Source organism: Chiloscyllium plagiosum, chromosome 35, assembly GCF_004010195.1.
Source record: "Chiloscyllium plagiosum isolate BGI_BamShark_2017 chromosome 35, ASM401019v2, whole genome shotgun sequence".
Taxonomy (NCBI): Eukaryota; Metazoa; Chordata; class Chondrichthyes; order Orectolobiformes; family Hemiscylliidae; genus Chiloscyllium; species Chiloscyllium plagiosum.
Genome location: NC_057744.1, coordinates 40,203,717 through 40,215,925, shown reverse-complemented (window position 1 = coordinate 40,215,925; position 12,209 = coordinate 40,203,717). Strand labels below are relative to the sequence as shown.

The window sequence follows — 12,209 nt, the reverse complement described above, 5'->3', positions numbered from 1 at the left end:
ACAGTCCATCTTCTGTAGTTACACTGGCACCACTCCCTACCTCTTCCTCCGCTACATTGATGCCTGCATTGGCGCCACTTCACGCTCCCCCGAGGAGGTTGAGCAATTCATCAACTTCATCAACACATTCCGCCCCGACCTTAAATTCATCTGGACCATCTCTGACACCTCTCTCCCCTTCCTGGACCTCTGCATCTCCATTAATGACCACCAACTTAAAAAAAAGCTGTGTTCCTGATGAAGGGCTTTTGCCCGAAACATCGATTTTCCTGCTCCTCGGATGCTGCCTGACCTACTGTACTTTTCCAGCACCACTCTAATCAAGATTTTGGTTTCCAGCATCTGCAGTCCTTGTCTTTACCTAGGTCCCTAAGAGTGCCAGCATAAGTAGATCACATGGTAAATAAGGCATATGTGATGCTTTCTTTCATTGAGATGAACTATTCAATATAAGAATAGTAATGCTGGACATACATAAGACACTGGTTAGGCCACAGCCGGAGTTTGGTGTGAAGTTCTGATCACAGGAAAAATATAATTGTTCTAAGAAAGAATATAGAGGACATTTAAAAGATTGCTGCCAAGGCTTGAAAATTGCAGCTAAATTGGATAGGCAAGGGTTGTTCTTAGAACAGAAGAGACTGAGGAACAACTTAATCAAGGTATATAACATAATAAAGAGCTTGGATAAGGTTAACAGAAGGACTTGTTTCCACTAGCAGAGAGGTCAATTGCCAGGTGTGTACATATTTAAGGCTGTACATATTTATTTATATCTGAAGCATTGTAACCTGCTAGGCCACAGACAAGGTGCTGGAAAGTCGGATTAGAATGGACAGTTATTTTATTCAGCTGATATATATTCAATGAGCTGAATGGTCTCTTTCTTTGCTGTACCTTTTCTATTGTATTATGGAATAATGAAAGCAAAAGGCAAAATGAATTTATCAATATTGTTCACAATGCAAATGAAAGGGCACAAATTAACTCCATTCCATTATGCACACACAAAATACACAGTTTCAAGGGTTAGCCTGAGTTACCTAGAATGTAGAAAAATCACCCAGCTTGGATGAAATACATTCCAGGTTATTGAATGAAACAAGAGGAGGAAATTGTTCCCATGATTTACAAATTGTCCATGAAGATAGAGTGTGTCAGAAGAGTGCACGTTTGCAAATGTTACAGACCTTGACAAAAAAGAGGAGCAGGATAAACCAGGCAACTGCAGGCCAAATTAACTTAATATCCTTTGTAGGGGAGCTCTTAGACACAATAATCCAGGGCAAAGTTAATTGGCATTTAGAAAAATGTGGAGGGTGAGTGTGGATAACATGGTTGATATTGTGTCCAAGAACTTTCTAAAGCTGATTGACAAAAAAACATATAATAAACTTGTTAGCAAAATTGAAACCTATAAGATTAAAAAGTCAGGAGCAGCGCTGATGCAGAATTGACTGAGGACCAGAGGATGGTGTTTGTATGTGTGGTAAAACCAAGGCTGTGGGAGGCTTTTTGTTCCCATCCTCTTCAGGTGCAGGCATTTACATCAGGGGTTGTTTAGTCTAATGTGGTCAAAGAAAATTACTTCCTAGTATAACTAGAAGATTCAAATAGGCTTTTATCTTGAACAAGGTGTAGTTTATTAAACAATAGGAACTATTTACGTGTTTATATTGATATGGCAGACATTGTTACAGAGGAGAATCAGATGTAAGGTCTCACAATTTGGAGATCCTAAGCTTTATGCCACCCATCAATATGACATCCTATTAACCCTGTCAGATGCTTACACCCTCATCAATCGTTCACCACTATTATTTTTCACAATTGGAGGGAGGGTATCTAGTGTGTTCCTTAAAGATCAGTATTAGAAGCACTACTCTTTTTGTTATAGTTACATAAATTACCTAGACTTCAAGGCCTACATTCATAAGTTTGCATTTAATGCAAAATTCAGAAACATAGTTTTAAGGAGCACATTCTTCATGAAGACAGAGGAAGACAATAAAGTGGGCAGCCACAATTTAACATAGTGAAACATGAACTGACTCATTTTGCTGGGAAAAGTGTGGAGAGGGAACACAATTTTAAAATTAGTGCAGCAGTAGAGTGAGCAGGGACAATGGAGGGGGGTGAATGTACTCAACTATTTAAACACGACAGGATGATTTGCAGAGATTATTTTAAAAAAAACACATCTAATCCTTGGCTTCTTTGCACTATCAACAGTGCCTTGCATTTATATAACACTTTCAATGTAATCAAACATCCCAAGATACTTTATGAGAGATTTTGGAATATAATTCAGGCACCGAACCACATAAGGAAACATTAGGTCAGATCATGAAAAGTATAACTAAAGGAGTAGGTTCTAACATACTTATTAAAGGAATTTATAAAGAGGTAGTGAGGCAGTGAGATATAGGCATTGAAACACTTAGGAACTCAGCAACTGAGGGCAAAATTGGTGGAGTCCAAAGGTCTGGCAGTTTTTTAATACTCTAAACATTTATGTAACTTAAGGCTGAATAGCCTATGAAGGCTACCTTTACTGTGATGCAGAGTAAAATCAAAGTTGATGCCACTCTCAAGTAATGGGAAACAACAGAATGTCTAAAGATGGAGCTGCAAGATGTAAAATGAATTGGCCAACATAACAGAATAAAAAGTTTACTTTTTTCTCCAGCAACTTCTCCCTCTCTCACTCCCCCTGCATCTCCGCTCCCCCACCCACTCCACCTACAACAATCATTCCCAAGCCTTCCCCCACTCAAAGGCAAAAAGGAAGCAAACAAGAGAATGCTGGAGAAACTCAGCATCTGTGGAGAAAGAAGCAGAGTTAACACTTCAAAACCATTACTCGTGATTCTCTCTTCTGTCCACCTTTTATCAAATCAGCCGTTATCACATCTCTTTTCAAAACCACTACTTGACACCTCTATCCTTATGAACTGCTCTTACATTCAGCCATCTTCCTCTCCAAAGCTCAAAATCAGCTGCCAAATCTGTTCCCAGTTTTCTTGGAACACCATGTTTGAATCCTCTCAGGAACAGAGCATTTTGGTATAATGCGACAGTTGCATTCCTCTGCAACGTCACCCTCTAGAAAATCATACTGCAGACGATCGCTATAGAAAATTGCTATAGCCGTTCAGCAGAAAGTTTGTATTATCCAAACATCATCCACAATTCACCAATCACATTATAGACAGTTCCTGTTGCCAAAATGCACATTACACCAGAATTTCCTGTATCTATCTTTGTGTTTCATGTATTATACATATGCTGTGCCACCTCTTAGGCACATTAGTTTACTGTGACCATTTGGTACTGCACTTTGGCTGACTTCAATCTTATCTATCTTACAGTGCTCCCTCAACTCTCCCCTCTGGTATCCTTAGCCTTCTTTTTTTCCTCATCTAAACTCCGTCCATGGCAACATCATCTGAAATATTTCAGCGTGCGTTAAGCTAAGATAGTGGCAAATTTCACTTCCAGATGTACAATTATGAGCTAAAGCTCAATCTCACCGTTGTTAACTACACTGACTCCTGATCAATAGACTGCTTCTCTGACATCCAGTGCTAGACATGCAGGAAGTTCTTTCAACTAAATATCAAAGAGGCAATGTTTTTGATCCCAGTCTCAAATTCTAGTCCTTACCTACTGACTCCATCTCTCTCCATGGCTGTTCTCTGAGGCTAAACCAGACCTTTAGCAAGTTCAATGTCATATCTGACTTGCAGATAATCTATGACCCTCAGAGCTGATTTGATTTGATTTATTTATTGTCACATGTATTTGTTATAAAATACAGTGAAGAGTGTTATAGTGTCGCCACTCTATGTTGCAGAAGAATAAAGAAATTAAGAAAAAGTGTTCAACTTTACATTCTTCTTGTTAAGTCTTCCATCATGGGCCTAGTGGCCAGGCATGAGTCCCCTTCATTACTCAGCTGCTAGAATGAAATCGTCACTCTTTGGCACCATCTTGCCTCCACCAATGTCCTCGCCACTATGAGTCCTCACTGGACCTCACCAATACAGACACCACCAATGCCACTGGGTACAGCATCAGCCCAAACTCAACTCCACTGCCACCATATGTCTACTTTGGGCCCACATCACCGACGCAGCTGCTGCTTGTGCACAAACTCATCTTTGCTGCTGCCTCCATGAGTCTGTGCTGAACACTGACATTGCTGGTAACTGAAATTCACCTCTGTCACAGCAGCCATGAGTCGCGCTTCCACATGCTGCACCATCATAAATGATCTGCAAAGATACCATCGATTCCTTGTCACCAAGATTAATATGATCTTTGCTGCTTCCCTGTTTTCTCTAAATCACAGGGCAGCACAATCGACCCACACTAGCCACCTCAGCTCTCATTATTATTATTAACCTCTGTTGCAGTTAACATATTATTAACTCCTCTTCCAGCTACAATGTGGTTATTATTGACCCATGTTGAGGTTATATGATTTTTTCTGCTACTAATAGAGGATTATTAGCTGCTGCTATTTCAGCTGGTATTCAGTAAATATTAACCCTTATTGCTGGCTGTTAGTTTTATTCTTTGTAACTGTTGCACTTAGTGTGATGAGACTATTATTAATTATTACAATTATGTCATTATGAACTGCTATCCCAGTTGTGACCAATTTTCAACTATTTTTTCACCTGTAGATATACAGTTGCTAACTAGAGACAACCTGAGGCACTAGATACAACCTTAACCTTAATGATTCCAGATGTGACCCATATTCCTAACCATGATTAGCTTTGACTGTCATCTACAACTGCACCTCTGGGGTCTGATACTTAACTTGCGACTTAACCCTATCCTCAATTCGAACACTAATGTTAGGCCTGACACCAAACTCCAATCCCATTCCTGACTGTGACCCTGATCCTGTCCTGGACCCTGACCTAAAGCCCATCTATCCAGGAGTGTATCAATGTTCCCAGTCCTAACCCTTGACCCATAACTTCAACCTTGAACCCAAACCATGCACAAAATCCAATCTTAACACTAAACTATTTATTTTCCTGTAGAACAAGCAATATACTGAGTGCAGACTGGGGTTGGATCAGAAGCAAGAGGATTAATGTACCCAGCTCTGTGTCAGGTGATTCCTTTTATTAAGTCATTTTTCAATGACTGAAGCTACGTGGTCACTTTTGCTATCTCAATAAAATTGTCCTCTATAAATATAGAAGATCACTAACTTGTACAAGGCACATCATACCACAGCTGTTCTGTATTCACTCAGCTTCTTCACAGGGTGGGATCAGACAGTGCAGCTGATGATGTGATCATCACTCAACCTTGATCTCCCCACCTCACCACCATGGCTCAGCCCATCCTGATTGGGGAAGTTTTGACATTGTTCCCTAGCTTGTGCCAACCTGACCAAACTCACAATGATTGAAAATGTTGCAATTAGTCTCAGTACCCCATGATGATAGAACAGATAGTTCAGTTGGGCTTTTGGCTTCTGGCTGCTTCCCAGAGATGACACAATTGATATGTGGGCTGAAGCAGGACTGGATGTATTGTCCCCAGGGTCCAATAGCCTGACACAAACTCACTGTCAGAGTTTATGCATTATAAGCGGCTTCTTGAGCAAGGTCTTGGAGGGAAACATGCCTTCGCATGGGGTTAATAACATCAGAGGTTAATAAAAGTAAAATACTTAAAGATGCGTCCCCATCACAGTTTAACAAAGGCAAGTGAATTGGTTTTGATCGATGGTGAAAACTGTGATCACATGAAGACTTCTCTCTCTTCAAACAGATTCATAAGTCATTGGTCTAATTGCTGTTGGTGTGATTGTACCATGCATAAAATGTCTGACGTACTGGCTTGTGGAAACAACAGTGACAGCACGTCAAAGACCTTATGTGAAGCAGGTTAGGATGTTTCTGAGTACATGTAATCTCTCTTGCTCTCTCTGTCTCTGTCTCTCTGCCCCTCTCTCTCTCTATGTTCCCTGCTGCACTCTCACTTTAACAGGTCTGCAGAAAGGCACATTGATAAAGCAAGAGGACAAGTGGGGTGAAAATCCCTGGGAGTTCAAAACAATTCCATTCAAAAAAAAGGCAAGGAGCAATCCTGCCCTAAGTCAGCCTCGCCCCCTCATCTATCGGCAATCAGTTAAATTCAAAAGCCCATCCCTTTCACTTAATTACAGACGCCCTTAAGACATTCAGATAATTTGCTGTTGTTACTTTTGAGTTTAAACTAGAGGGTGCTCCTCCCACACAAGCAGCCTCCTGCTGGCCCCGTCTGAACCAGACAACTGCACAGATTTACATGCAAAGGGATCGCAGCTCCTGTAGGTGAAGAAACCCTCCAGCTCTCTCGCTAAACTGTGGGGGTCAGTTCAGACAACATGGGTTCTGAACTATACCTTCGTTCAGATAGCTTTGCACAGTACTTAGACTGCTTTGATTGAGCAGTAAAGAGGGGAAGGGGAAAGTAAGAAAGAGACGAGAGAAAGAGAGAGAGAGAAAGAGAAAGAGAGACACACACACGAGGGAAAGTGACCATGTTTGTGTAGATGAATCAGACAACAGTCAAACCTGAGAATAAGAATGAGCTTCCTGCTGTTAATTAGAAAACTTGTCACAGGACTTCTCTGGAACTGTTTCTTGCTGCAGTCGGTTTTTGGAAGTCTCACCACTGACAACGGGATCCATTCCAGTTTCATCCACGGTCGCCTAAAGAGCCAGGAAAAGCGGGAAATGCAGAGGGAAATCCTCTCGATCCTGGGTTTGCCTCACCGCCCCAGGCCCCACCTGCATGGCAAGCACAACTCAGCCCCCATGTTCATGCTGGACCTCTACAATGCCATGTTGATGGAGGAGGCAGGAGGATACTCGTATCCGTATAGGGCGGTCTTCACCACCCAGGGACCTCCGCTGGCCAGGTTACACGACAGCACCTTCCTCAGTGATGCCGATATGGTCATGAGCTTTGTCAACCTGGGTGAGTCAAGAACATTTCTTCCTTCCGAATCACATCTGTTAAATCTAAAGTTTCCTCGGTGGTTGTTTTCGCAGGCTGCACACATTGTTTCAAGTAGGTGTAACATTTCTCAACATAGCTTGGCACCCTGAATAAGAATCCACTTCAGGTGGGACACAATCTGTTAGAACATCAAAGGCTCACCTTTACTTGAAGGACAGCACAGATGCTGCATTAAGATTGACTAATTTATTAAGGAGCATATTGTATACTCCTCACACCCCCTTCCCATCCCACCATCCTCCACCACTTGCCTCACTGTACCATTTGTAATTTTATCTCTCCTGTTTGCTACTCACTCTTTCCATTGCCTAACTAACTAGGTTGTGGTCTTTACTTATGATTATTACCCAGGTATTTGCTCTCTATCAGCCACTGGAAGCTACTGCCAGACATGCCATTGATTTCAATTCCACTTCTTCCCTCTCTTTCACACCCACCTGTGTTTTCCCTTACTGCAAACCCAACCTTCCTTTGTTACAGAAAGCATTTAACTTCCTGAATCAGGACAAAAGCAGCAGTAGGCAGACCTATGTTGGCAGATTAAGCCATAGGAACCTGCCAGGTCGACACTGTTGCCGCAAAAGCAGCTTTAACAGTGAAAAAGAGTAACAATCACATAAATAAAGACTGCAGCTTTCAGATAATCAACAAAAGGACTGGTACGATGACATATGATCTGGAATGCACCGCCAGAAATTGTACTCAAAACAGATTCAACAGCAACTTTCAAGAGAAACTTGAACAAATATTTGAAAAGCAGAAATATACAAGAATGAACAGTGGAGTAGGGCTAATGAGTAGGACTCTTTTAGAAAGCCCACAGAACACAATTGGTTGCATAGTCTTTTTCGTTTGTTTGGCCTCAAACCTGCTTGCAAAGAGTTAATGAATGAGTTAAAATGCTTCAATAGTTACTGTAGGCTTGCTTGTTTTACGCTCGCATAGTGTCAATGTTTATGTTGCAGTTTAAGGGTTAAAGTCTCAGCCCACAGATAAATGATGCAGTAAAAGGTTTCTCAGTGAAGTATTCACGGTGCAGCAGTCTGTGTCCCTGCTGTTCTGTTGTGTGAGGCTGTCGAATGTGAAGCTCAGTTGGTGCAGTCACCTCAATCAAGCTGAGCAGCTGGGAATATTTATGTTAACCCTCTGAATACTGAAGTATTCTTCCTTTCTTTTTCCACCTTTCCCCTCTCTCCCAAATTCTTCTGTCTTGGCATACAACTCTATAGCCAATGGAAGCCTCCTCAGTAGGCTATCAATTCTGCACGGGTAGAGCTTTATGTGATGCATGTTGACCGTGATGTGAACGTTTCACTGATGTGTCACACTGTGGTCCTAATTGAAACTTCACACAGCCAGTTTCCAGCAGAGTAATGGTAGTAGTAACCAGGAATATGACCCTCAGCATTTTCTAACCCGGGAGAGCAGTTAGAGTCAAAGAGTCATTCAGTACAGAAACAGACCTTTCAGTCCAACTCATCCATGCCATCCAGATATCCCATGTGTCAGCACTTGGCCCAAATCCCTCTAAATCCTTCCTATTCATGTACCCATCCAGATGCCTTTTAAATGTTATAATTGTATCAACCTCCACCACATCCTCTGGCAGCTCATTCCAGACACGCATCACCCTCTGTGTGAAAAAGTTATCCCTCTATTCCTTCCTCTTTCACCTTAAACCTATGACCTCTAGTTTTGAACTCCCCTACCTTGGGGAAAAGATCTGGCCTAATCACCTTACCCATGCCCCTCATGATTTTTTAAACCTCTACAAGGTCACCCCTCAATTTCTGATGCTCCAGGGAAAATAGCCCTAGCCTATTCAGCCTCTCTCTGTAACTCAAAACCTCGAATCACAGCAACATCCTTGTAAATCTTTTCCGAATCCTTTCAAGTTTAACATCTTTTCAATTGCAGGGAGAGCAGGATTGGACGCAGCATTCCAAAAATGGCCTAACTAATGGCAACATGTCAATTCCTGACTGAGATTAACCAATTTAGCTTCAGACCTGAACCTGACTTTAGAACAGTCCTTTTCCCCACATAATCTGATTGTAATTAGATCAAAATCTGTCTCCCCTTGCTCTCAGAATACTCTATGTACCTGTTCCAGATTTTGAGTCACTTAAGGTAGATTATCTTCTTGTGGATCATTAAGAACGTGAGGCTGAGCTTTTTCCAATTAATCAGCAATGCCAGTTTTATACCCAGGAGAAAGTGAGGTCTGCAGATGCTGGAGATCAAAGTTGAAACTTTATTGCTGGAACAGCACAGCAGGTCAGGCAGCATCCAGGGAACAGGAGATTCGACGTTTCGGGCACAGGCCCTTCTTCAGGAATGAAGAAGGGCCTGTGCCCAAAACGTCGAATCTCCTGTTCCCTGGATGCTGCCTGACCTGCTGTGCTGTTCCAGCAATAAAGTTTCAACCAGTTTTATACCCAGGCAGCCAGTTAAAAACCAATGATGTACACAGCACATCTCTCAATGGAAGGTACATCACATATCCTGCATATCCCCAGTAACTTGGGCAGAAGCTCCATCCATGTTGTGTAACAGCAAAGTTATGAAGAAGTAGTGAGAACAGCCAAGCAGCCTCACCCATAAACATGCTTTTTGAATGTGCTGCAGTCTCAGGGACTGTTCTGTAACATTCAAATTCATGGGGGTCTGGATAGAGTAAACAGCATGAAAATATTCCCATCCATGAAAGGATCAGAAATGAAAAGGCACAAATTTAAGATAATTAGTAAAAGAAGCAAAAAATGTCATAAGGAATGGTGTTTTAAACCTGTGAGTGGTTAAGGTCCACAATGCAGTGCCTTGAAATGTTACAGAGACAGGTTCAAAAGGAAATTAAATGATTATTTGAAAAGGTAGAACATGCATGGTTACAGAAAGAAGACATGAAAATATTAAAAGGTCAATTGTTCATTGAAAGCACTGGTGTGAACACAATGGGTTGAAAGTTCTCCTTCTGGACTGTAACAGTTCTGTTATACTGTACATGATCAAAATCGAAGAATGATTCTATGTCTGCAGCTCAGGGAGTAATTGGGGAAAGCATGACCCAGTCATTCCAATCAATAGGTTTAAAGAGACTACAAGGTCAGTATACTGAATCCACGATGATCAATAAGTGTCAGCATGCTCATTGTCACCCTTGATATATTTATGACAGGGCTGACAAATCTTTCCAATTCCCCTAAACGTTTAGATTGTGGTTGACACCATCTGTGTTCAGTCCAGGAACAACACCAAGACAACTTAACATCATTCTGTGAACTGTTTTCACAGGAATTCCAGTAGATGAGATACACAGAGTTCCTTGCCCAGTACCCTGGTCCAAAGTTAATCTCTGTTTGGGAAATATCCAGCTTGCTGATTTCAGCTCAAGCAGGTACAGGGGTTCCTGAAGAGGGAAGATTTTCCAGGTGTACTCTGAGCATTTCCACTGTCTCTTCTGACCTTTTGCAGGTTGTTGAGGTTGAAGGTTAATTCCTGATTCCCAACTGGTAATGAATAAGTATCAAATGCATTTGTCCATGACAGTATCAGTGGGAGGGAGAACCGCAAAGTCCTGTCTTCATATTGAGGATACCCTACATTGTGTTCTGTGTCACTATCATCAAGTTAATTAAGGTAGACTTCAAATACATCTACCAAATCAAGACTGGGCATCCAGAAGATTCTGTGAGTCATCTTCAACACCATAATCATAATCAAACACAATCTTCAACCTCAGGGGTGACATCTCCCCCATTCTACCATTATAATCAAGCCAGGGCATCAACCCTAATTCAATGACTAGGAATGTGGAAAGGCATGCCATGAGCAGCTCTAGGCCTTCCTAAAAACAAAGTATCAACCTGGTGAAGCATCAAAGCAGGACTACTTGCAAACCAACAGTGCAAGCATCAAGTGATGGACAGGGCTAAGTGATTCAACCAATGGAACAGATCGAAGTTCTACAGTCCTGTCACATTCAGTCACGAATGTTGGTGGACAATTATAGAAATCAGTGGAATAGGAGATTCTGCAAATATTTCCATCCTCAATGATGAGTCCCCAGCAGTACAGATACCAGACATCAGTTAAGTTGATTCATTCTGTATGATATGAAGAAATGGCTAGAGACCGGATACTGCAAAGACAATAATATTGAACATTGTGCTCCAGAATATGCCATGCACCCAACCATGGTGTTCCATAATAGCTGCGAAACTGGTATCTATCTCACAATGAAAAATTGCCCAGGTATGCCCTGTACACAAAAACACAGGAAACTTCCATCCCAGCCAATTTCCAGCCCACCAGACTATTCTCATTCATCAGTAAAGTGATGGAGGGCATCATAAAATGTGCTATCAAGCAGCACCTGCAAATGAATAGCCTCCTCACTGAAACACAGTTTGAATTCTTCTATGGCCACGCAGATCCTGAACCCGTATCAGCCTTGATAAAAACATGGACAAAACTGGCTGAACCCAAGAGGTGAGTGAGCATGACTGCCTTTGCCATCAAGATTGCTACTGACTGAGTATGGCATCAAGGAGCCTTCACAAAACTAGAGTCAATGGGAATCAAGGAGAATTCTCCACTGCTTTGAGTCAGGCCTGATACATAGGAAAAGGGCTGTGGTTGTTCAAGGTCAGTTATCTCAGCTCTAGAACATCTCTGCAGGAGTTCCTCCAGGTAGTTTTCTAGGCCCAACCATCTTCAGCTGTTTCAGTATTGACCTTCCCTTGATCATAGGTCAGAAGTGGAGATGTTCATCACCATTCACAAATTGCAGTCCATGTCTAACTTGGACAATATCCACACTTATGCTTACAAGTGGTAAGTAACATTCACATGAAGTGCCAAGCAATGAACATTTCCAACCAGTAACTAACTTCCTGGGTCCCCAAAGCTTGTTCACCACCTACTCTCCACTTGCCTGGATGACTGCAGCTCCAACAACATTCAAAGAACTTGACATCATCCAAGACAAAGCAAGCCTATTGATTGGCATCTCATCTACAAATATCAAATCCCTCCTCCACCAACACTCAGTAGTAGCAGTGTGTACCATCTACAATATGCATTGCAGAAATTCACCAAAATACTTGTACAACACTTTCTGAACCCCTGATGAGCGTCATCTCAAAGGACAAAGGCAGTAAATACATGGG

The 12,209-nt window shown here is 41.8% G+C and overlaps 1 protein-coding gene across 1 annotated transcript in view; it reads left to right on the top strand.

Annotated features, from left to right (window-relative positions):
* The first annotated feature begins 6,236 nt into the window (after positions 1–6,236).
* bmp7b (bone morphogenetic protein 7b) overlaps positions 6,237–12,209 on the top strand; it is a 137,619-nt gene continuing 131,646 nt past the window's right edge. Inside the window, exon 1 of the mRNA XM_043676973.1 lies at positions 6,237–6,996. Within this exon, the coding sequence (XP_043532908.1) occupies positions 6,603–6,996 (394 nt within the window). The 5' untranslated portion in view covers positions 6,237–6,602. The remainder of the gene's footprint in view (positions 6,997–12,209) is intronic.